The sequence below is a fragment of the Cricetulus griseus genome, chromosome 8 (assembly GCF_003668045.3).
Source record: "Cricetulus griseus strain 17A/GY chromosome 8, alternate assembly CriGri-PICRH-1.0, whole genome shotgun sequence".
NCBI classification, from domain to species: domain Eukaryota; kingdom Metazoa; phylum Chordata; class Mammalia; order Rodentia; family Cricetidae; genus Cricetulus; species Cricetulus griseus.
The window spans coordinates 75,778,851-75,802,838 of record NC_048601.1 but is presented as its reverse complement, the minus strand read 5'-3'; the positions used below and the strand labels follow the sequence as shown (position 1 = coordinate 75,802,838).

Sequence of the window (23,988 nt, the reverse complement as noted above, 5' to 3'; positions counted from 1 at the left end):
GCCTGGCTATGTGAGATCCTGTCTCAAGTGGGAATATTTAAAAAAAAAATGAAAATGAAAAGAAACAAACAAATCTACCCTTGCTGTTTTTGTTTTGTTTTGCCAATTGGAGTGTTCATTCTTGGTGTCTTGGAAGTGTAGTTACACTTTTTTTGAGGGAAGATTTGGCCTTCAGTGGAAAGGCAGCTTCTTTCACTGATTTTGACGAGAGAGTCTATTTTTGCAAGAGTGAAATCCCATTGAATTGACTTTCCAAAATGTTTTGTGGAAAATAAGAATTAATAGATGGCAAGTCCTCATTCCCAATTGCCAAACAGGAGACAAATTCATCTGACAGGAGGGTCTGCTCTGGAATAGTTTCACTGGGTGTGTTGCTTTCCAGAATCATGTTGGTTTCCTCCTGTCTTGAGTTTTGTATGTCAAGAGGGTTGAATTCACCTTGATTTAAAATGAGGCTCAGTTCATCAAGAATAAGTGTTTTGCTTAGTAAAGTCATACTTGAGGCAGAAAATGCAAAGCCGGGATACGTTTTCAGTCTGGCAAAGTGGCCATCTGCGTCCTCCAGGGTTGTGGACTCCCTCTCATCCTTGCTAATGAAGTGGCTTCCCCCAAGGGGAAGGTTTGAAACCTGGGGTTTGTATCCAGTGTTGAGATCAGGAATATACACAACGGAAGAACTGGTCGACAGAGTTGTCAGCGCACAGTCTCTGGTCTCCAGCAGGCCTGTGGGCTTGTGTTCCAGGGGAGTGACTTCACTTACCTCTGTGAGTACAGGATCTACGTACAGGGCCTGCTCGCCGGCATTGTTATATCCAAATACACTTTCTTCCTAGAAAAAAAGACACTGCTTCATTTTACAAACAGAACAACCCAAAAAACAAAAGCTATTCAAAGGAATCAACTGAATAATTGAGCGAGGGCTGAAATTTTCTTTCTCCATCTTCCCTTTCCTTTCCCCTTGATATTAGTGTTTATGTCCTGGATGATCTCCCACTTGTCTTTTTTGTGTCTTCTAAACCTTTATTTTCAGGCCCCTCAAAGATAAAATTAAAAATAATCATGTCTTAAGCATATTTCTTGGTTAAAAACTTTTAAATTTTTTTTTTTTTTTTTTTACCAGGCTGTGCTGGCACGCAACTTCAATTCCAGCACTCAGGAGGCAGAAGTAGGCTGATCTCTGTGAGTTTGAGGCCAGCCTGGTCAACAAAGTGAGTTCCAGGACAGCCAGAGCTGTTACACATAGAAATCCTGTCTTGAAAAACCAAAACCAAACCAAAAAAAAGTTTAAAAAATTCTATTTATTTATTTATTTATTTTTATTTTATCCGGGAACCCTTTGTTCATATGATGTATGCCTGGCTAAGTTGATTGGTGGGTGTGCTGACTAGTTTTATGTCAACTTGACACAAGCTAGAGTCATTTTGGAAGAGGGTTGAGAAAATGTGGCCACCAGATTGGCCTGTGGTACGTTTTCCTGATTGATGACTGATGTGGAGGAGGGACAAGATCATTGTGGGCAGTGCCACTCCTGAGCTATAGAAAAGCACACTGAAGAAGCCACGGAAAGCAAGCCAGTTAGCAGCACTCCTCCATGGCCTCTGCATCAGTACCTGCCTCAAGTTCCTGCCCTGCCTTCATTGGATGGTGGACTTCAAGATGTAACACAGGGGTTCATCCCAGCAATAGAAAGCAAACTAAGACAGTGGGTTCATTCAGCATTAAGTAGAACCATGTGCGTCTGTTTTGCAAATAGACCTGAACTGCCCAAGATCTTGCTGCCCCTCTGTACTTGAGCTCACATGACTTTTCTGACTATAATATTCTTTCAAGAAAGTCCTCATCTTCCCATATTTCCTCTCTGCCTCCATCACATGTGGGCTCATTTTCTATGGTCATTGCTCTGGTAGTACCACATGTTTAGATGATATTTCTGTCCCACTGACTGAGTATTGAAAATGGTGGTGGATAAGCAGAGTTCTGGAAGCATTCTAGAGTTCTAGACTTCTAACCCTTTGCTCTGTAGCTGGCAAAGCCCCGCCCTCCCATCCTTCCCCTTCCTACAGCCATCCTGGTGCATACTCATTTTTTCCTGATTGACATAAATCCACCACTGGTGACACCATCTATTACAATCATGCAATAATAATCTTTGCATAGTCCATGAAGTTGGGACAATGGAGTGATACCCTCTCTTGTAAACGATCCACTTGGACACGTTTCCATTTCTTGTAAACAATCCATTTGGAGCCTTTAATGCATGTTCCACAGAATGTTTCTTCCCTCCTTCCTCTACCTTGAAGACACTTACCAATCTTTCTTTCTGAATAGTACAGTTTCCTTTTCTCCTGCCCTTTATTCTCCTAACCGTTCTTTCATCTAAGTAGGGCTTGAAATACTAAAACTTTGTTTCCACACATACTAGCTATGTTTCTACTCTAATGACCAGACTGCACTCCAGATGGTATTTCAATTGTGGGGACTTTGCTATTGTTTACTATTTATTTAGAGATTTATTTCATTTTATGAGTGTTTTTGCTTACATATATGTATATGCACTATGTTTGTATGTGGTGCCTGAAGAGGTCAGAAAAGGGAATTGAATCCTCTGGAACTGGAGTTATGGATGACTGTGGGCCACCATGAAGCTGCTAAGAAATGAACTTGGGCCCTCCGCAAGGGCAACAAATACTCTTAACCACTGAGCAATCTTTTCAGTCCCTACTATTTGTTTTGAAAAGGTCTCATTATGTAGCTCAGGTTGACCTTGAATTTGTGATCCTTCTGCCCCAACCTTCCCAATGCTAATATTACTGGCATACCTACCACACTGGGAACCAATCAGGTTCTGTTTGGTGCTGTTTGATTACCTGTAGCAATTTTGCAACATTACTATTTTCCATATTAGGAATATCTTCATGAAGCCACTTTGGGATCACCAGTAACACTTTTCTTTTAATTCTAGAAGACAGAATGACACATTAGAAGCAGCACCTATCTCCTTCCTTCCTTCCTTCCTTCCTTCCTTCCTTCCTTCCTTCCTTCCTTCCTTTTCTCAGACAGATTTTCTCTGTGCAGTCCTGGCTATACCGGAACTAACTCAGCAGACCAGACTGGCCTTGAATTCAGAGATCCCCCTTCCTCTGCCTCCCAAGTGCTGGGATTAAGGGCAGGTACCATCATGCTCTGTCAGCACATTTCTTTAGAATCAGAGCAAGTGATGCACTGAGCTAGAATGGAATGAAATTTTACCCAATGGAGCAAAGTCTTCCATCTCTTACTAATAAAGGTTCAATAAGAAGCCAGTTTGATGTCTTGCCAAATGTTCCTCCTGGTGCAGTCTTCATGTATAAAAGCACTTTCTACATTGACTGTGTGAACTCATTTGGGCAAACAGGTTGTACCAGGAATGTAGACAAGACCACACTGATCTGAGGTATATTTTTACACATGAAGAGACTGAAAAACAAATAAGACCTGCTATGTGTTTTAACAGGTTCCCTCAGCACATTTATTAAGTAACAACAAAAATGGCCAAATGAACTTTGCCAGCTCCTTTGACTTTGAAGAAGGGAAGAATGCTTTCTTTGTATATATTTATACAATCTTTTATGACTCAATTTTTAAAATTAATTCACATTCTTTATATGTTTATAATTACACCAAGCTAATGACTTGATGCTACTGTGATATATAGCACACTGATATAGTATATAGTGATTATATATGTATGTATATTTATTTATCTACTCTTAGTTTTGTTATATTTATGTGGCAATACAATATTCTAAAAATATTTTACATTCCAAAAGACTGAAACTTTTGCTGTACCTCACAGCCAGAAATAATATACCTCAAGGTCACTTAAGACTTAAGACTGCTAGCTTACTGTCTATTCAGTTTGTTTAACCCGCCTTTAAGAAAACAATGTAACCATTAATCTTACTTGCATTGGATTTCCCATGTAATCAACATTTATAACCTAAGTTAATGCATAGCTGCAATCTTAAAAGATCTACTCATCGATGCTATTGGTGGATAAACAATGATGTTTATCATTGATGCCATCTGGGTCAGGTGGGATCAGTTGGAGCCAGGGACTTAATCCCTTGTATAACTCTGCTAAAGATTTCTATAAGGTATCCCATTCCTTCACAATGTGATGCTTTCTGTGTTGTTCAATAAATACAGAGTGAAGCCCTTCATGAGGGACACACACACAGCACTCACAGATAGCCAGCCATACACAGGGATAGACACGCTGACACAGGGATAGACATGCTGACACATGGACAGACAGATTCACAAGACAGCCTTCGGCAAGGTACAGGTTCAGATTTATACAGCAGACAGATGAGGACTGAAGGTACAGGGAACATGAGGCAGAGGATTCAAATCTGAACTTGGTTCTTGGTTAAATGACTCCAAGGGAAATGCTTTTACTTCTTAATGCAACACTGATGCGTTATTGGTAACTTGATCTTAATCACTAATACATACATACATATATATATACATATATATATATATAAAATCTGTGCATATTTAAAATATGATATTTGCCTTTGTTTTAGTTCTGATTCTAATAACAGGCTATTACCAGTAATGTATAGTTCTATTAACCAACAATATCTGCATATGTGTTAAATACTTATGTTGGAACTACTACTTCTTTCTATTTTGTGTGTGTGTATTTTCCGACATACATATGTGGATTTGTGGATATGAGTACATGTGGAGGCCCGAGGACAGCCCTGGGTGTCATTCTTCAGGTGCTATCTGCCTTATTTGGAAGACAGGGTCTTTTACCGGCCTAGAGCTTGGCAAGTAGGCTAGTGAGCCTCACAGATATGCCTGTTTCTGCTTTTCCAGCACTAGGATTATAAGTATGTAACACGATACCTGTGGCCTTTGTTAACTTGGATTCTAGGGCTCAAACTCAAGTCCTACTGCTTGCAAGGCAAGCATTTAGTGAAAGGGCCATTTCTGCAGCCCTCTTTTATTTTCTTAAATTCAGAATTTAAGGAATTAAATTATTCAATAATTGTTCTATTTTCTTTTGGATTATTGCTAACTAAAAGTCTTTGAGCTGTCTTATAGTTATGAAATGATTATTATTTAATATTTCAAAAACATCTAGGATATCTTTAGATGATACTACTAATATAAATTTTTGCAGGCATTATTTTGACGTTAAAATGTCTGAAAAGTCTTTGTATTTAATTACATTTTAAGACATCACCAAGCAAAATTACATTCTCATTTGTCCACTTTGAAAAGGCACTAGGGATATACTTATTGACATATAATTTAAAATTTGAAATATTAAGTTCTGTGGGAAAAGGCTGTGGATAATAGGTTAGTATAATTTATAGACTAGCTTGCTTAAAATCTTTCTTCTTCATTTAGATGCAAGATTACATCATGTAACAAGTGATGGCAAAAAAAGACACTGACTTCCAAGTTATGATTGGCTCTATATATGGTCTAAGTCAGAAACCAAAGAATGTTCGTGTATGTCCAAATCTGTGCATTATTAGACACACTAGAAAACTGCAACATTAAACAACTTTAGTCTATTAACATATTAGAAATGCTAACTGCATCTTGTAACATTTAGAAATGTCAGAGGCCTTTAATGTCAGGGACCTTTCCTTAGTCCTATCTCATTTTGAAGAACTAGGCATAAACCTTTACTAATACCATACTGAAAGAAGTTGTTTGAAAGAAGATAGGCCCTTCCTCAAGACAACAGAGACTGTTACTACTGCTTTTCATTGTCCATTGTAAGTAGATGGTAAGACATTATTTCTGAAGACATCATACAGTTTGGTTGCAGAATATAGGGAAATCATGCTGGAACTGACCTGGAACTTCCTTTCTACTGGCCAGTGTTCATAGGGCTGAAAGGGGCTATGTAGGGGAGAAAAGTCCTCACTGCTCTTTACCCAGTGGTGTGCCCATATTCTACAATTTTAAAATGCCAGGCAAGACATGTTCACTGGTGCCATAGTGTCACGGATGTTACAGGAGTAACCAACAACTTTCTGATTGAATTTGAATCTCTTTCCACAGGAGGAAATTTAACTGCAGTATTATAAACCTGGCTAAAAGCTCATGACTAGGGGTGGCATAGTTCTAAATAAGGAAGAGATCTACTACTGTTCATTTGCTAAATGGTCTTGTTGCCAAATTTCCTTCTATGTATTTGTTTATAGCCATAGATTAGTACTAGTATTTTCAATCTGGGTCAGAGAAGCTTCTCTTTGCGGTATGCCGAAGTCAGTGAAGAGACTCATAACTCAAAGTGCTGAGAAATAAATAACTATTTAGTGATCAATCTAAGTGGAGCATCTATCATACCTTCATCTTGCAAGACTCAAGACAGCATGACAGGAGGAGGGTCAGAAAGATTGTGAGAGCCGGAGTATAGGGAGGAATGCTATGAAATGCTGCCTTCAGGACACAACATGGCTGTCACACTCTCACTAATACCAGCTGTGCTTACAAGGCCTGTTCATTCCTGAAACTCACATAAAGGTAGAAAGAGAACCAACTTGACAAAGTTGTCTTCTGATCTCTGTGCACACCCTATGGCATGTGTACACTTGCCCAGTCACACATTATACACCCACAATAATGATTAAAATTTCTCTTTTTCAAATTCAAGATGTTAGTGTGTTTTTCTAGTAAATAATTGACTTGACTACATTTGGATAGTATACATATATGGCCTAAATCGGGAACCAGAAACTACAAAAACCTACCCTATTCGAAGCGATCTGTTAAATATCCCAATCAGAGAAAAAATCAGCAACATGATGGTCAAGAAGACCATTCCCGACAAAAATCCAATGTCTTGACTATTATCTAAGAAAGGAAAGAAAAGTAATTTTAACTAGGCATTTGTGTCCATGTGGTGATCATGTTACTGTTTTCTGTACCCTGTTTAAAGTGACAATCACTGATCTCAAAGGGGAGGGAAGGCAGAGATAACACTTTCCCAAGACTACAAAGTGACTGCCCTTCTAGATTGCCTGACTGTGTAGCCCAGGAAACCATCTTCTGTCTGAGAAAATTGAACCACATCTACCTGAGGTCAGTGGGTTTCTAGAAGTGCATATCCAGCAAATGTGGTCAACTCACACATACATATATTTTATGTGAATATGTTCTGTGATGAACCTCATTTGGTTTGTGTGACACAGCTGAGAATTCCCTATTGCTGTGACAATGGCTAAGGCTGGTCAAAGTCACAACCAAGATCTTTTTGTAACCTTTTCTGTGAGGCAAAATTTTTCTGTGACTTCTCACTTGACCTATGAAAAAGCACAACAATACTGCTTAGAACAATATATGGTGTGAGAAAGAAATAAAAATTGCTGTATCTTACACCTATTTTAAAAAGGTTCTTTTTTTTAAACAATTGAACTTGAATTGATCTCTTTAGCTCACTCAGGATAGTTTATCCAACATGTGTTACTCAATGTAACACATGAGTACAGGGGACAATAGCCTCAGTATTTTCAGATATTTCAGACATGACTTACCAATTTGGAACTTGTTGTGTGGCCATACTAAGCTAGCAGCTACCTTTCCATTCTTCTTCTTCTGTTCCTGCCTCCTTTCCCACTTTTCTTTGGTAATTAGCACTAGACAGTGACTAGCCCCACACTAGTCAATTCTCTGTTCCACTCACCTGGGCGTTTCCCGGCTGTCTTTCTTCATCTTTAAACACACTTGCCAGGTAGGGGCTTGTGAACTTTAGCCTGTTTCAAATTCTCATAGACTAGCGAATAAATATTTTATTTTAGGACTTAAGAATTATTATTGAATAGTCCAAGCAACTAACGGAGTTACAAGCTACTGTACACCATTGAGCATTAGAGCCTGGAACTGGAGAGAAGGTTCTCATGGTAACATGGTGCTTGGAGGAATGGTCTAAGGAGGAGATTTGAGAGACCAGGAGTCTAACTGAACTCTGCCATTCATCAGCTCTATGAACTTGGGGAATAACTGTAAACTTGTTGAGAGTCACATTTTATTTTCCATAGGACATAGATAGTACTGCCTGTCTAAGGGAGCAGCCATGAGAGTCCCAAGCCTCCAAAATTTCCACAGAAAATTCAAAGTGCATGTATACAATTAGGGATCTATACTGGGATGTTTTTGCCTGCTTCATGTTTCTGTACATGTGACATTTTCCTTCTTATTTTGTTGTTTTTCTTCCCTATCTATGAAGAGTAGAAGCTCAAGACAAAGGCATTGATTATTTTCCCTCTTTCCTTCCCTCCCTCCCTCCCCTGTCTCCTTCACTCTTTGACAAGATCTCATGTAGCCCAGACTGGTTTCTAACTTGCTCTGTAGCTGAGGTATTGGACTGTTGATTTTTCTGCTTCCACATCCTCATAGCTAGCATTCCAACAGGCCCAACTTTGTCCATTTTTTTTTCATTGTAAATTTCCCATCACCCAGAACAGTACCAGGTACATGATTATTTAACACATTTGTCGAATAAATTAATAGCAATGCAAAAATATCAATACAACCTGAAAATTTCCTACTCTAGTCCTGTTAGATTTCTGTGCCAGGAAGTAAATAGTCTACTAGTGAAATAGTCTGGCATCAAGTTTTCAATGTCAAGTTTCAGTTTGGAGTTTTATTTGCTCATTGTACTATCTTATTTAATATTTTTACATGCCTGAAATATTTACATATGGCCACCAATGAAAACATATCAAGCCATATTAACAAATAAAATGGGTAAGTGGTTCATCTAAGAGAAAGAGCACAGACTTGAATATTTAAAAGCAGAGTGCTGAGTGTGATGTCTCATGCCTCTAATCCCAGCATTTGGGAAGCTGAGGCAGGAGGCTTGCTATGAATTTCAAGACATCCTGTAACTGGGCTACAGTGTGAGACTGTGTCTTGAAAAACAGAACAAAACAAAACAAAAACTAACAAATAAATAAATAAAACAAAATAATAAGACTCAAATTTCTTTCTTTCTTTTTTCTTTTTTTTTTTTTTTTTTTTGGTTTTTTGAGACAGGGTTTCTCTGTGTGGCTTTGGAGCCCATCCTGGCACTTGATCTGGAGACCAGGCTGGCCTCGAATTCACAGAGATCCGCCTGCCTCCTGAGTGCTGGGATTAAAGGTGTGCACCACCAACACCCGAGAAGACTCAAATTTCTAACAGCTTTGTACATTTGAGCATGCTTCAACCTCCCTGCACTTCAGTTTTCCCAACTATAAAGTAGAACCATGGCATTTATCTCAACAGCGTCCTCAGACTGACACATGACGTGTATACAACACTAGCACATGGGGGACAGGTGATATATTTTTTAAAAGACATTTTTGGGACCTGAGACTCAGAACCTGCTGAAATGAAAATGTGACCACCTCACTACCCCAGAAGACAGGTACCTCTGAACTATTGCTTACCTTCAATGTAAGCACATTTTGAACCTAGTCAAGTATTTCCCAGAAATGCTGATGTCCTATTTTTGGTGTTGAAGTTTCCTGCTGAGGAAGCCTTAGTACACACACACACACACACACACACACACACACACACACACACACACACACACACACACAATACATATGTACACACACAATATGTATGTGTGCATGCGTGTGTGTATTTTTTTTTTTTACCAGAAGTAGAATGTCCTTTAAAGATTGTAGCAGCGAGCATCTCAATCTTCTGAGATTCATGGGATGATCTTGCTGTGACCTGGGGAACTTAAAACAAGAAAGAAAGAGCATCAGTATGTAAGGTTTTAACATTCTGGTGACAAACTTTCCTCAGACATCTTTGGAGATAATTAAACTAGTAATTTTCATAGATTCAGTGTGTGGGATAAAGCAAAGTTCTTATTTTCTTTTCAGTGACTACATCTTGAAGGAGGAATCTCTATGTGGATAGTTAAAAACTACACCAGGGTTTAAAATACCAATGTGGCTAGCAATTTCACTTGGTTTCTAGGCAACAAACACCAAGACAATGCCAAAATAAAAATTCCACCCAGCCACAAAAATGCACAATAACTTGTCACTACTTGGTGTCTTCCAATAGGTGATGCTATGAAGCCCAAGTTGCCTTGACCATCCAAGCTGCATCACCACTGCCTTGGTGCAGGTTCTGGTTTGTTCATCCTGCTTTGGCTGCACTAAGGTGAGCTTTTATGAACAGACACTTTAATGTGTAACACAGAGGTGAGATGTCACTAATGACCCCTCTCTGCTGCTTTCTTGCTCATGAGGATCTTGGCCAGCCCTGTCTAGCCATCAGACTTTCAGGCCCCCACTAATGAAAGCTCCAGAACTGGGTGAGGTAAGAAGTCTTGGCAGTTAATTTCCTCTAGGTTTGAATTCAAAAGAGTTCCAGAGCAAGCTTGCCCATCTCCTGAGTCCTAATAAATGAGAGCTGTCAGAGGTGACTTCAAGGATACAACTCTCAAGAGCAGAAGACAGCTCTGAAGAAGGTTCTGATTCTGAAAAGGTTCAAATTTCAGCACCCTACAAACCCTAGGTACTCAATCATTCCAGGGTCACAGATGTCCCTGTTGCCAAGCCACCAAAGGCTTATGCAATAAAGTGTGGTCCCTGGGACACTTGTTAAGAAATGGACAACACATATTGAAAGAATAGATTCCTCTAGGTCTTTAGAACTTTTTGAAAAAGCTAATTGTATGCAGGCGACTGCAGGACAGTTTTCTGTAAACTGTGGGCTGGGGATTTTAGAAGATGAAAGCATGAGAAAACTGTCAGGTGTGTCTTGTGTTCTGACTCTTTCTCCAGCAAGAGGAAAATGTTCCCTGTCAATTGTGGCAATCAGAAGTTGCTTTGAGTTTCTCGATGTTTCACTAAGTTTCTTCTGCTCCCCAGCAAATAATTCTCCTAAATTCTGAGTCATGAGGGTTAAGTAGTCATGGCCAACTGCCAGGTTTACTCATCTAGATGAATGGTTCACACAACTCAAAAAGGACCTGCAGCTACACGCTTTTGGAATTTCAAGAACAGAAATACAAAATTAAAATGCAGCATCATTTTCTCTTTAGCAAAGGCAGAGGTTTACAGCATATGTTGCTGGTGCTTTTATTTTTACTTTTATTATTTGAAAACTAGAATTTTTATTTAAAAATAGTAAATTATGCTGTTGTATTTTCAGTACTAGTTATCCTAATTTTGTTGTATAAATTTTGTTGTATAAACTAAGTTGGTTATTTGGCAACTAAAACTTTATAGGGTTATTAACATATAATACAGAAATAACTATATTTCACATTATTAGCCTTAATGAGTAAATACAATTTTCTGTTATCATAGTTTCAAATCAACAAGGTGTACTCATTTAAATTAAGCTAGTCATTTGAAAGAGGTACTTAATTATGAGAGGATAATTTAACAAAGAATTAAGTATCTGAATAAAATAACTTATAAATAAGACTATTAGAGAAGAAATCGATTCTGTGACAATTCTTTTTAGACTGAAATGAAGCCATACATTCTCCATGTTATACTGCCACCAAGTGGCTATTTATTTGTTTTTATAACTCATTCTTAATTTTTTTATTATAAAAGCAAAAGTTGTGGTGAAGATATTTTAACAGGAAACAGGTGTGTGAGAAAAAAAAACCAATTCTACTCTCTTAATTCACTAGCTATTAGTATTTTGTAGTACTTTTAAGTATTCTAACCCTTGAAAGCATCCACAAATGGAATGACATAGATTCTGTCACAGTTGTATAACACTGTTTCTGTAAGCTTTAACCACCAGGCCATTAACTACCATGCTGAAGATACCTCATGCTATTCCTGTTATTCCTTTATTACATGTGGTGTTCTGTTCATAGTAGGACAATTCTGCCTGAAGTAGAGTGTTATATTGTATGACTATTATATCTTTACAGGATATATTTGAGGATATTCAGAAGCCCAGATAATTTCTAGTTTGGAGAGATTTTTGCTGTTACTTCACATACTGACATGGAAAGCAAGAGTGATCCAATAGAAGACAATGTGTCTGGAAAGAGTTGGAGTTTTTACAATAAGACTAGCTCCTCATTCTGGGGCAAAAAAAATAGAACATACATATACTCTTTAGCCCAACAAATACCAGGCTCAGTTAACCAAATCTACTCCAAAGGACTGGCTTTGGAAATAATGCATTGTATTTGTTTTTTGAGTTGGTGCCAAACAGTCTCCTTATTTCTTCATGATATGGCATCCTCCGGTCAAACCATGTTTGTTATCCCTGTGAGGCAACCATTCAGAATCTTCCAGTGTGTTTCAGATGACACGGTAGACCTCTCTGCTGAGCCTCACAATCATGTTTGCAATTTCATCATGACAGCACTCGTATACTGAATGAAGACTTTGGATGGCAACTAACTTGCCAATGTCACCTACATGGCAGTTAAGAGTGGAACTTCTCACCTAGTTTTTCATGTACTTTGTACTGGTCACTAGGCTCATAAATTAATAGTCTCACTTTTGCAGTAGGGCAGTTCAGAGTGGTGCCCTGACAGCAGTCTGGGCCCCCAAAAGATAGCATTGCTTCCCTGGTGAAAAGTCACAGCATGACAGCATTGCTTGGCTGGGTTCTTGATGGCACCACAGTATGTATTATTGGGCTAAAAGCTCTGCGCACTGATTCTTTAAAGCTTCAGCCTATAGCTATTTTCTCCAGATATTTTTCTTTGTCACTCCATCAGCACAGGTTAATTATGAGAGACTTGGGAAGATTATGAAGGGCACACAGGATTTAAGAGTGTGTCACAACCTAGAGACAGTCATTTCCACATCAACACCCTATTGGAGATCACATGCTTTAGCAATGTCACGGTGTGTCTTTCACATTCAGTGTCATTTAATGAGCACTTCCTCATTAAAAATGACTCAAAATATACTTGATTGCCTAATACTCATTACACTCATACCATACAGTTTCCATTTAATCGCACCCCTGTTGGAAGCTATTTTGAAGGTAAACTGTGAACTCACATGAAATAGCTCAGGTCCTAGCTCAACCACTTGGAGTTACATAACCCCAAACAAATTCTTAATCCTTTCTGTGACTTGTGTTCTTCACAGAAAACTGGAAAAGAGCCATGCTTCACTCAGGGATTTTAATAACCATCTTAGGTACTGTTGTATTGCTGTGAAGAGACACCATGATCAAGGCAGCTTATCCAGGAAGGCATTTCATTGGGTACTTGCTTACAGTTTCAGAGAGTTAGTCCATGATCATCATGGCAGGGAAAATGGTGGCAGGAGTAGCAGTTCAGAGCTCACATCTGACCTGACATTTGCAGGCAGGGAGAAAGACAGCCAGTGAAAGAGAGAGGGGAGGGGGATTGGGTCTGATCTGACTTCATCTTCTCCACTAAGGCATATCTCCTGATCTTCCCCAAACAGTTCCACTAACTGGAAACCAAGTATTCAAACGTACGATTGGGGGGGGGGGCAATTCTCATTCAAACAACCACAATGAGATGGTTTCATAAAACACTTAATATTATGTTTTACATAAACTAAAGCCTCAAAAAATTATTTATTGCTATTTTGAACATTTAAATTGGCTCCAAATTCTTGCTATTATAATTAGTTTTGGGAAAAATGTCACTGCATATGAATTTCTATTCCTTATCTGCTGATTCTTTCCCATATATCTTAAACTCCATATCTCTGTTTCTCAAGCCTGTGCTTCTATGAGTGGGTGTCTCTGAAATAGTTTTACTTATTTCTTCCTTTGTCAACCAAGAACTGTATTATAAGAACTTAGATCAGAGTGGACAGGTGGCCATTTTGGATATTTCTTTCCAAAAGAAAGAAGAGTCAAAGCTAGAGGTAATATTCTTAAGCCAACCTACAATTTTCTTTTTCTTTCCTATTTTCTTAAAACATAAATATTTCCTTTTGTTTCTATTTTTCTAATCTTATTTTAATAATTCAGCCATGTAACAGTGTTATTTAAGTGGTACCAACCCATCAAACCTGGGTTGATGGAATTCAATATCATCAGACCAAGGGCAAAAATTTGGTCTAACCTATACTAATTGGTAAAGTGAAGACACCGACTATACAATATCCAGCAAGCATCAGAAGCCCAAGGAAGAAACCATAGTATGTCAGCAACCCAAGTCACTATGATGTCTGAAAAACTAAGCCAGATCAAGAGTTATTTCATGGATGATGAATTGTATCATCTATGAAAATTAAGTATGACATGTTATACAGAGACACTATCAACAGACTCTCTTAGTTCATGCATTCCTTCATTATTTACATGTTTATAGAGAAAAGGGAAGATGAACAAAGATATCTTGGTGCAGCAATGAATAGAAGAAAGTGAAGGAAAATAACCAGAAGCTGTTAAAAAAAAAAAAAAAGGTTCTCTAAGCCACATGGACCACACAGATATGAGGGTCAGAGGTCAAAGCACATCAAAATTCTAGACGTAAGAGTTATGCCTGTTGTCAAAGATTCTTCAAAGTTCCAGTCTTGGTTTTAGGCACAGTACATCCCTGTTCTCAAGTTTAGTAGTCTAGTAGCCCCTTGGCAAGAACAGCAAACACTCCTACCCACTGATCAACCTCTCTAGCCCTTCAGTACTCTTGAGTTGTTTCTTATCCTACAGAAACACAGTGGTTTATTAGAGGCAGGACCAGGAGAAGATAAAAACTCAATGAGAAGTCCAAATGGCTCATATTTCAAGGAACACTGTGCTTGTTTCACAGTTTTTAACTAAGAATCTACAAATTATAATTCATTTGCATATTTGTGAATGACAAGTCTCTATTTATAAATAAGGGAAAAATTTGAAAATACTCTATACATAATTATCACATTTGCCTTACATATACAGCACATACATTGAGTTCTATTAAGATGTTTGTTTTTTTCTTCTTTAGGCACTAAAAACCCTGAAAAACTAATAATGAGCGCCTAAGCAGGTCTGGTAACACTACAAATAGTAATTTCACAGGAACAAATTGAAAAGACATTTCTCAGCCTGCTCACACTTGCCTTCCTGTGGAAAACTGTCCAAATATGTGTCTGTCTTCTCTGGGAAACTTCTACTGAAAGTTGCAGTTCAAGCACACTAATTAGTCATTATGAAATTACTGCCTTTCGCTCAGCACTCTAACTTCATAAAAGGATTATGAAATTCAGGAGTTTTTCCATCACAGAGAGGTCTGTAGGACAGAGCAGTGTCGCCAGTTTATACTGGTAGTACAGGGAAATGACTTTGTTTTCAATATTGGTTTTCTACAAATTGCTGACAAATTATCTCAGTCATTTCTGGGTATTTTCTGTGCTTAAAGACCATAGAGGTTTCTATAAAAGCTGTCCAGGTTGGTGGCTTAGAAAATCTTACTGGTTCTGCCTGGCAGAGGCTTCACAGGCAGAACAAACCAGACGAGACCTAGAGGGTCATGTAAACACCATTCCAGAAGACAGATATTCACCGAATGCTTCTCGAGAGCCTGGGCTGCCAAGGATGCCAGGATGGACGGACTCCCTGGGAAGCTGCCTGATAGTACTAGGAAGAATTTCCAAGATTCTCCTGTGCCCTCTGAAACCTGTTATTACTAAAACTGGCTTCTACACTTGTGTTTCCCTGCTTCTTGTCTTTACAGGGTGTTCTTTCTTAAGAAGACTAAGCAGCTGGGCTCCAATACTCCACCAAGGCCTCTGGCCAGTGCATGCTTCTTAGAAAGAACATTTCCACCGATGACCAGGTTGCAGAGCTGGTGACTTCTCTGCCAGGCTTTCCCACAGCCCCAACTTTTATACTACACCAGAACTTATCCTATACATCTTAGTGAGGGCACAGAGCAAAAAGAGCCCAGATAGACCCAGTGTGCACAAGTAGACCATTAAGCCAAGCATAAACTCCAGAAAGGAGAGAAGAACTCTAAAGATACATGTAGAAATGCCAGATTGTGTGTAGTAGCTGACCACGTGGTCTTGAAAGCCCACCTTTTACTTATGTGAGCGTGACCCTTGAGTCCCTGGGAACCCTGTTTTGTGTGTGTTTCCCTTATGTTTGGGCTCACTAGATGGTGCCGCTTGCCTCTAGTTTCCATCAGAGTTACCTAGAGACCCTGAGAGGAAACTGGGATCACTGAAAACTGAGAGCTGGAAACTAAACCTGAGAAGAATGGTAACTAGTAATTCCCTCTATACTTGGAGTGGGAAGATGGGTCTCATTACATATTCCAGGTGGGCTGAGAACTCACTATACTCTCCAGGCTGCCTTTGAACTCCTGGTGAGGCTCAAGCCTCACCCTGGAATTACAGGTAGTAGCCACCACAACCAGAGCTTTCATTTGAAGGTTGGTCTGCTGTTTAGAACATTGGTTCTTACATTTTATTACCGAAGAACCTGGGGGTGAAGTGGCTCAGGAATCTCCACAGGCATTTCCAAGCAATGGGCCCAGGGCTCCCACTCTGAGAAACATTATACTCTAGGTAACTTACTCGACTGGAACCTTGTTGGCAAGCTTATTATGAAGTGCCCAATGGCTATCCTGCCTTGAACAAAGTCACCTTTCCCAAATATTCCTTTTTTCTTTTCTCAGACCACCCCCTTCCTTATACCATCTCAAGGTTTTTGGAGTGCTATGGGTTCATTATCATCAACTCAAATTAAGCCTGCCTCCTCACCAGTTATTCATGACAAGGTGTGAAGGAATTGATGGCATATTATGTCTGTTTTCTCATTTGTGCATTTTCAAAGTGAACCCCACATTAGAAACATAGCTCTGTCGAATAGTTTTATTATTGACATACGTGTAGAACATTTAGACAAGTGGCTGAGGTGAGGTTCACACAGGCTATTCCCAGGTCTCTAGGGAAGGCAAACCAGCAGAGCTGTTCTGGAACCCCACAGCATGGTCATACCAGGACTTGGTCATTCATCTGTTATATAACTTTTGACAAGTTTTTGTACCTCATTACCTTCATCCCTGTGGTGGAACAATGATTATGCCATATGACTATGGCAAAAAGGACAATTCATAGGTAAAATGCTTACTACAGTGCCCCACCCATAGTAATCATCCAAGAAATGTTAATTAATAGCTTATACCCTGAAGACTCCAAGTCTTACTAAGTGACCTCTTGATAACATGATATGAAAGAGGAACGTGGCTGTCTAACCAGCAAAACTTCCCCTGGGTGTGCTAAAGCCTGACTTTCTATTCTCAGAAACTGATTTTTCTTTTATTGTATAAAGCTCTTCTTTTCAGTAAAGGCTTAATACTCAAGGAAGGTAAAGAAATCAAGTCATTCAAGTCACCCAATTCTTACTATAAATGAGCTCTTTCATTTTCTCTTTGAGGCTGTGTGTTTTTTTTTTTTTTTGATTTTTTTTTTATTTGAATTAGAAACAAGATTGTTTTACATGTCAATCCCAGTTCCCTCTCCCTCCTCCCCGACCACCCCCCTCCCAATTAAAACCCTGCCTATCACATATCCTTTCTGCTCCCCAGGGAAGGTGAGGCCTTCCATAGGGGGTCATCAGAGTCTATCATATCCTTTGGGATAGGGCCTAGGCCCACCCCTGTGAGTCTTGGCTCAGGGAGTATCCCTCTATGTGGAATGGGTTCCCAAAGTCCACACCTATGCTAGGGATAAGTACTGATCTACTACATGAGGTCCCGTAGATTTCCGAGGTCTCCTCGCTGAAACCCCCGTTCAAGGTGTCTGGATCAGTCCCATGCTGGTATCCCAGCTATCAGTCTGGGGACCAAGAGCTCCCCATTGTTCAGGTCAGCTGTTTTTGTGGGTTTCACCAGCCTGGTCTGGACCCCTTTGCTCATCACTGGACCTTCTCTGCAACTGGATTCCAGTTCAGTTCAGTTCAGTGATTAGTTGTGAGTGTCTGCTTCTACTTTTTTAAAAAAAGCTTTTATTGGCAGTACTTGAAACAGGCAGACCAAGCACTCTATAAATGACTAGTATCTCATCTTGAGACCAGTTTTTGCTCTCCATCCATCCATCCATCCATCCATCCATCCATCCACCCACAACCCATCTATCTATCTGTGCATCCATTGGTAGGCTTTCACTACATAGCCTACGCTGAACTTGAACTCCAAATACTCTTGCCCAGTGCCCAAGATCAGGTTTTAAAGGCAAGAAAAAGATACTCTTTAGAGAGTAGCAGGATACAAAATAAACTAAAAAAAAACAGTAGTCCTACTATATACAGATGATAAATGAAATGAGAAAAAAGCCCAGAGAAACATCACCCTTCACAATATCCAAAAACAGCATAAAATATCTTGGGGGTAACACTAACCAAAATCCAAGCACAATTCTTCACAGACCTTGAAAGAACAATTCTCAACTTTATGTGGAAAAACAAAAAACCCAGGATAGCCAGAACAACCCTGTACAATAAAGGAATTTGCGGAGGCATCATCATCCCTGACTTCAAGCTCTATTATAGAGCTATAGTCCTGAAAACAGCTTGGTATTGGCCCAAAAATAGACAGGTAGACCAATGGAATCTAATTGAAAACCCTGATATGGACCCACACACCTACGAAAATCTGATAAAGAAGCTAAAATTATACAATGGAAAAAAGAAAGCATCTTCAACCAATGGTGCTGGCATAACTGGATGCTGACATGTTGAAGACTGCAGATAGATCCATATTTATTGCCATGCACAAAACTAAAGTCCAAATGGATCAAAGACCTCAACATAAATCCAGCCACACTGAACCTCTTTGAAGATAAAGTGGGAAGTACCCTTGAATGAATTGGTACAGTAGACCACTTCCTGAACATAACACCTGTGGCACAGACATTGAGATTGACATCTAATAAATGGGACCTCCTGAAACTGTGAAGCTTCTGTAAGGCAAAGGACACAGTCAACAAGACAAAATAGCAGCCCACAGAATAGGAAAATATATTCACCAACCCCATATCTGACAGAGGACTGATTTCCAAAATTTACAAAGAACTCAAGAAGCTAGTCACCAAAACAACAGATAATCCAATTAAAAAATGTGGTACAGAACTAAATAGAGAATTGTCTATAGAGGAATCTAAAATGGCTGATAGACATTTAAGGAAGTGTTCAGCATCCTTAGCCATCAGGGAAATACAAATCAAAGCAACTCTAAGATACCATCTTATTCCTGTCAGAATGGCTAAAATAAAAAAAAAAAAAAAAAAAAAAAAAAAAAAACATCAAGGACAGCTTATGCTGGAGAGGATGTGGAGAAAGTGGAACACTGGTGGGAGTGCCAGCTCGTACAGCCACTTTGGAAATCAATATGGAGGTTCCTCAGGAAAATTGTAATCAGTCTACCACAAGATCCAGCAATTCCACTCTTAGGCATATACCCAAAGATACACATTCATACAACAAGGACATCTGTTCAACTATGTTCATAGCAGCATTATTTGTAATATCCAGAACCTGGAAGCAACCTAGATGCCCCTCAATCGAAGAATGGATAGAGAAAATGTGGTACATATACACAATGGAGTAGTTCTGCTGAGTAGTTCAGCAGAAAAAACAAACAAACAAACAAACAAACAAAAACAACAATGGGATCTTGAAATTCACAGGCAAATGCATGGAACTAGAAGAAACCATCTTGAGCAAGGTAACCCAGTCACAAAAAGACAAACATGGTATGCACTCACTCATATATGGATGTTATACATAGAGCAAAGTATTATCAGCCTACAATCCACACTGCCAGAAAAGTTAGGAAACAAGGTGGACCCTAAGAGAGACATACATGGTGCCCCAGAGAAGGGGAAAGGGATAAGATATCCTGAGCAAACTGGAACATGGCGGGCGGGGAGAGGGAGTTAGGAAAAAGAGAAGGGGAGAAAAGGAGGGGAGAGGAGGCCATGAGGGAGCTGGAAGGTTGAGTCAGGAGAAGAATGGAGGAGAGCAAGAAAAGAGATACCATAATAGAAGGAGCCATTATAGGTTTAAAGAGAAATCTGGCCCCAGGGAAGTGTCTAGAGATCCACAAGGATGACAACAACTAAGAATCTAAGCAATAACGTAGTGGCTCCCTTAAATGCCCTTCCCCGATTGATGACTACCTTATAGACCATCCTAGAGCCTTCATCCAGTAGCTGACGGAAGCAGAAGCAGACACTCACAGCTAATCACTGAACTGAACTTCTGGAACCCAGTTTCAGAGAGGGAGGAGTGATGAGCAAAGGGGTCAAGACCAGGCTGGAGAAACCCACAGAAACAGCTGACCTGAACAAGGGGGAGCTCTTGGACCCCAGACTGATAGCTGGGAAACCAGCATAGAACCTATCCAGACCTCCTGTATGTGGTTGTCATTTAGGAGGCCTGGGCAACCTATGGGCCTCTGGAAATGGATCAGTATTTATCCCTAGTACAGGAATGGACTTTGGGAACTCATTCCACATAGAGGGATGCTCTCTCAGCCTAGACACACTGGGGGGTTATGGGGGGGGCTAGTCCCTGCTCCAAATCATGTGACAGACTTAGAAGATTCCCATGGAAGGCCTTACCCTCCCTGGGTAGCAGAAAGGGATTGGGTTAGGGGATTGGTGGGGGGCAGGGGAGGAAAGGAGGTAGAGGGAACTGGGATTGACATGTAAAACAAGCTTGTTTCTAATTTAAGTAAAAAATAAAAATAAAAATAAATAAAAAGAGTAATTGAATAATTGTTATGCAATTATTTTTTTCTATCTTTGCTAGAATAAGACTTCTCCAGGGTATAAATCTTGGTCTATACCTTTGCTTATCGAGTTTTTTAAGTACTTATAAGGCCTGCCATTTGAGATTAGTATTTAATTAACTCAATAATAACTGTGTTTTCATGGATTCTTGTGGGGGACCAAAATAGTTCAATTAAGGAATGTTTTGAGGTCCAGTCTCCAGTTTCAGTAAACAGGAGCACCCGAAAGCTCCGTCCCACTATTGTATTGCTAATGCCAGCGGTCTATATGGTTTACCATGACTTCAGGGTACAATGCCTCCTAGTTTGCATCTCTATGGGCCTAAGCATCTGAATAGGCCTACACCTGGGTGGAGGAGCTAGGAGTGTAAGTAACAGGTAAGGACAAAAAGTTAGGAGCCATCTAGCAGAGAGGAGAACAGAAGGACAGAAATGGCCTCCTCGGGGCCATGGAAGCATGGTTAAGAAACAGCCAAAAAGATGGTAAATAAAGAAGAGACTCTAGTTTTACAGCATGAAACTGAGAGCTCTCCAAAGATGACAAGATGCCTGTGTTTGATCTTTATTGCCGCTGGGTTGCTAGGAGTTTCCAGGTTCACGCACCCCCACTCAGGCAGAACCTCATGCCTGTGTGGCATGGGGCTGAGATGTGCAGGGCTACGACAGATTCTTAAAGAGGTAAATAGTACAGATTTGCCAAAACATATTTGTGAAACTACTCCCATTTTCCTAAGTCAATATAACTTCTATTTCTAAACACTTACCTTTATATATGTGTGACTCATATCCCTCATCAAGGAAACTTTGTTTTACAACAGATGGAGACTGCTACAGGGGTCCACAACTGGTCAAAATGCAGAGACTAAGTGACCATGGGATGCAAAGACCCAATTAGTTCATCTACAAACAATCCCAATACCTGAAGCTCAGGAGACATGGTGGAAAGGGAGCAGAAAGACTGTAAGAACCAGAGGACCACAGGGTGGTGGTGGTGCACGCCTTTAATCCCAGCACTCAGGAGGCAGAGGCTGGCAGATCTCGGTGAGTTTTAGTCCAGCCTGGTCTACAGAGTTAATGCCAGGATAGGCTCCAAAGCTACACAGAGAAATCCTGTCTTGAAAAACCAAAAACAATAAAAATAAGAACCAGAGGACTATGATGCCTGCTGCAAGATAGTGTCTTCTAGACACTGCTCCCCTGGTATCTCAACAACATGGCTGCCTAAACAAGACCTGTGTAGTGAACACATCAGTTGACCTGCCAATGAAGATGAGGGAAATTTCATAAGACTTCATCCCTAGATAAAGAGCTACAGACAAGCAATGGCTCCTGAAGGAGGAAAAATTAGTTATCTTTGGGGGTAAGCTCCCCCATAGGCTATCCATCTCAAATGGCTAGCCTTAAACACACACACACACACACACACACACACACACACACACACACACTCACACACACTCACACGTATAACACTGAATGTATTCAGTAGAAGAATATACATATATGTATTTATTTATTATACATATATACATATATGTATAAGTCATTCCTTTAACCCCAGCACTTGGGAGGCAGAGGCGAGTAGATCTCTGTGAGTTCGAGGCTAACCTAGTCTACAGAGTGAATTTCAGGACAGCCAGCTACACAGGAAAGCCCTGTCTCAAAGAACCAATAAAAAGGAGAAGAAAAAGGGGAGGAGGAGGAGAGGTCATGAATTTGAGAGGGGTAGAAATCATGTAAATATAGTGTATTTATGTCTCAAATTACCAAGAGAATAAACCTATTTGATAACATGCCTCTTAAAATATGCTTAATCCCCCCTCACTCTGTGTGTGTGTGTGTGTGTGTGTGTGTGTGTGTGTGTGTGTGTGTATGTGCGCGTGCATGTGTGCCTCAATCTATGTGTGGTTTGTGTGGGTGTGCTTAACTTGGTTTATGTGTGTATATGCTTTATACTGTATGTGAGATGTATACATACATGTATGTGCTTAACTGTGTGTAGGTGTGTATGCTTGTGTATGTGAGGATACTTTCTTCCACGTATGTACATGTGGCAGCCTGAGGCTGACATCCAGTGTCTACTTCTATTGTTTTTCATTTTATTTTTTTTGAGACATTGATTTCTTTCTGAACCTAGAACTCATGGATGGGCTAGACTGACTGGTTAGTCAGCCTCTAGGATCTGCCAGGCTCTGCTCTACCCAAGCATTGGGATTACAGATACACAACGTTGAACGTGGCTTTTACCTGGGTGCGGGAAATCTGAACTCAGATCCTCATTCATTCACAGTAAGCACTTTACCCACAAAGCTATCTTCCCTGTACCAAATTTGCCTAACTCTTCATCTAATAATTCTTCTTCTTAGAATAAAGAAATAAAAGTTTAAATGCAAATCTATTTAAAGAAGCTTATTGATAATGATGAAATGAAGCAGCTGAAATTTTGTTTAAATAAGGAAATGGGGGCTGGAGAAATAAATTAGCAGTTAAGAGTACTGTCTGCCCTTCTAGAGGTCCCACGATGGATGTACAGCGTCTACATGTTGGTGCATATGTAAACTTCAGTTTCAAAGGCTCAGATGCCCTCTTCTGGCCTCCTTTTGTATTGCGTGCACGCCATGCACAGACATCATACATGAAGACAAAACACCCATATACATTAAACAGAGATCAAAAAGGAAATAAATAAGCCAAGGTATGTCTATAAACTGGAATGATGTGCAGCCATTAAACAAAGTGTTTAAAAACTCAGCAAGGGAGACTGCATAAGCAAAGCAGAAAACACTGCAGTTTCAGTCACAGAAATGTAAGTACCTAGGAAATACTAACGTAAATTCATTAACCTGTGAGTAGTAGATATTTCTAGGTCACATAGTAAATTAACTTACATTGTGTTTGCAAGGAGGAAAATATATATTTGAATTTCAATATTTTTACTTTCTCTAGTATTTTCACTGTCTCTCATTTAAGGTGCCACAGGAAGGAATAGGGAACAAAACAACAGCCTGTGGCTCCTGTTAGCTAGTGTGTGAAATGCATAAGCATTTAGGTTTATTTTGCCTTTTAAGTGAAATTTCTCCTTATTAAATAAGAAACTTTAAGACAAGACTTTGTAGGTTCTTATTCACTACTTCCCTAGATGGAGGACCTTTGTCCTTAGACAACATTTGTGTCGGATATAATGGCACACACCTGTAATTCCAGCACTTGGAGGGTTGAGGCAGGAGGATTGTCCCAAATTCAAGGCAATCCTGTATTACAGAGTGACATTCTGTCTA

At 39.7% G+C, this 23,988-nt stretch overlaps 1 protein-coding gene across 1 annotated transcript in view; it reads right to left on the bottom strand.

Moving 5' to 3' along the window:
• Nucleotides 1-214: 214 nt before the first annotated feature.
• The window catches only part of Il23r (interleukin 23 receptor), a 59,589-nt gene continuing 35,815 nt past the window's right edge, over nt 215-23,988 (bottom strand). The window contains exons 7-10 of the mRNA XM_027430239.2: nt 9,660-9,746; nt 6,765-6,867; nt 2,868-2,958; nt 215-829 (exon numbers count right to left, since the gene is read on the bottom strand). Coding sequence (XP_027286040.2) covers nt 215-829; nt 2,868-2,958; nt 6,765-6,867; nt 9,660-9,746 — 896 coding nt within the window. The remainder of the gene's footprint in view (nt 830-2,867; nt 2,959-6,764; nt 6,868-9,659; nt 9,747-23,988) is intronic.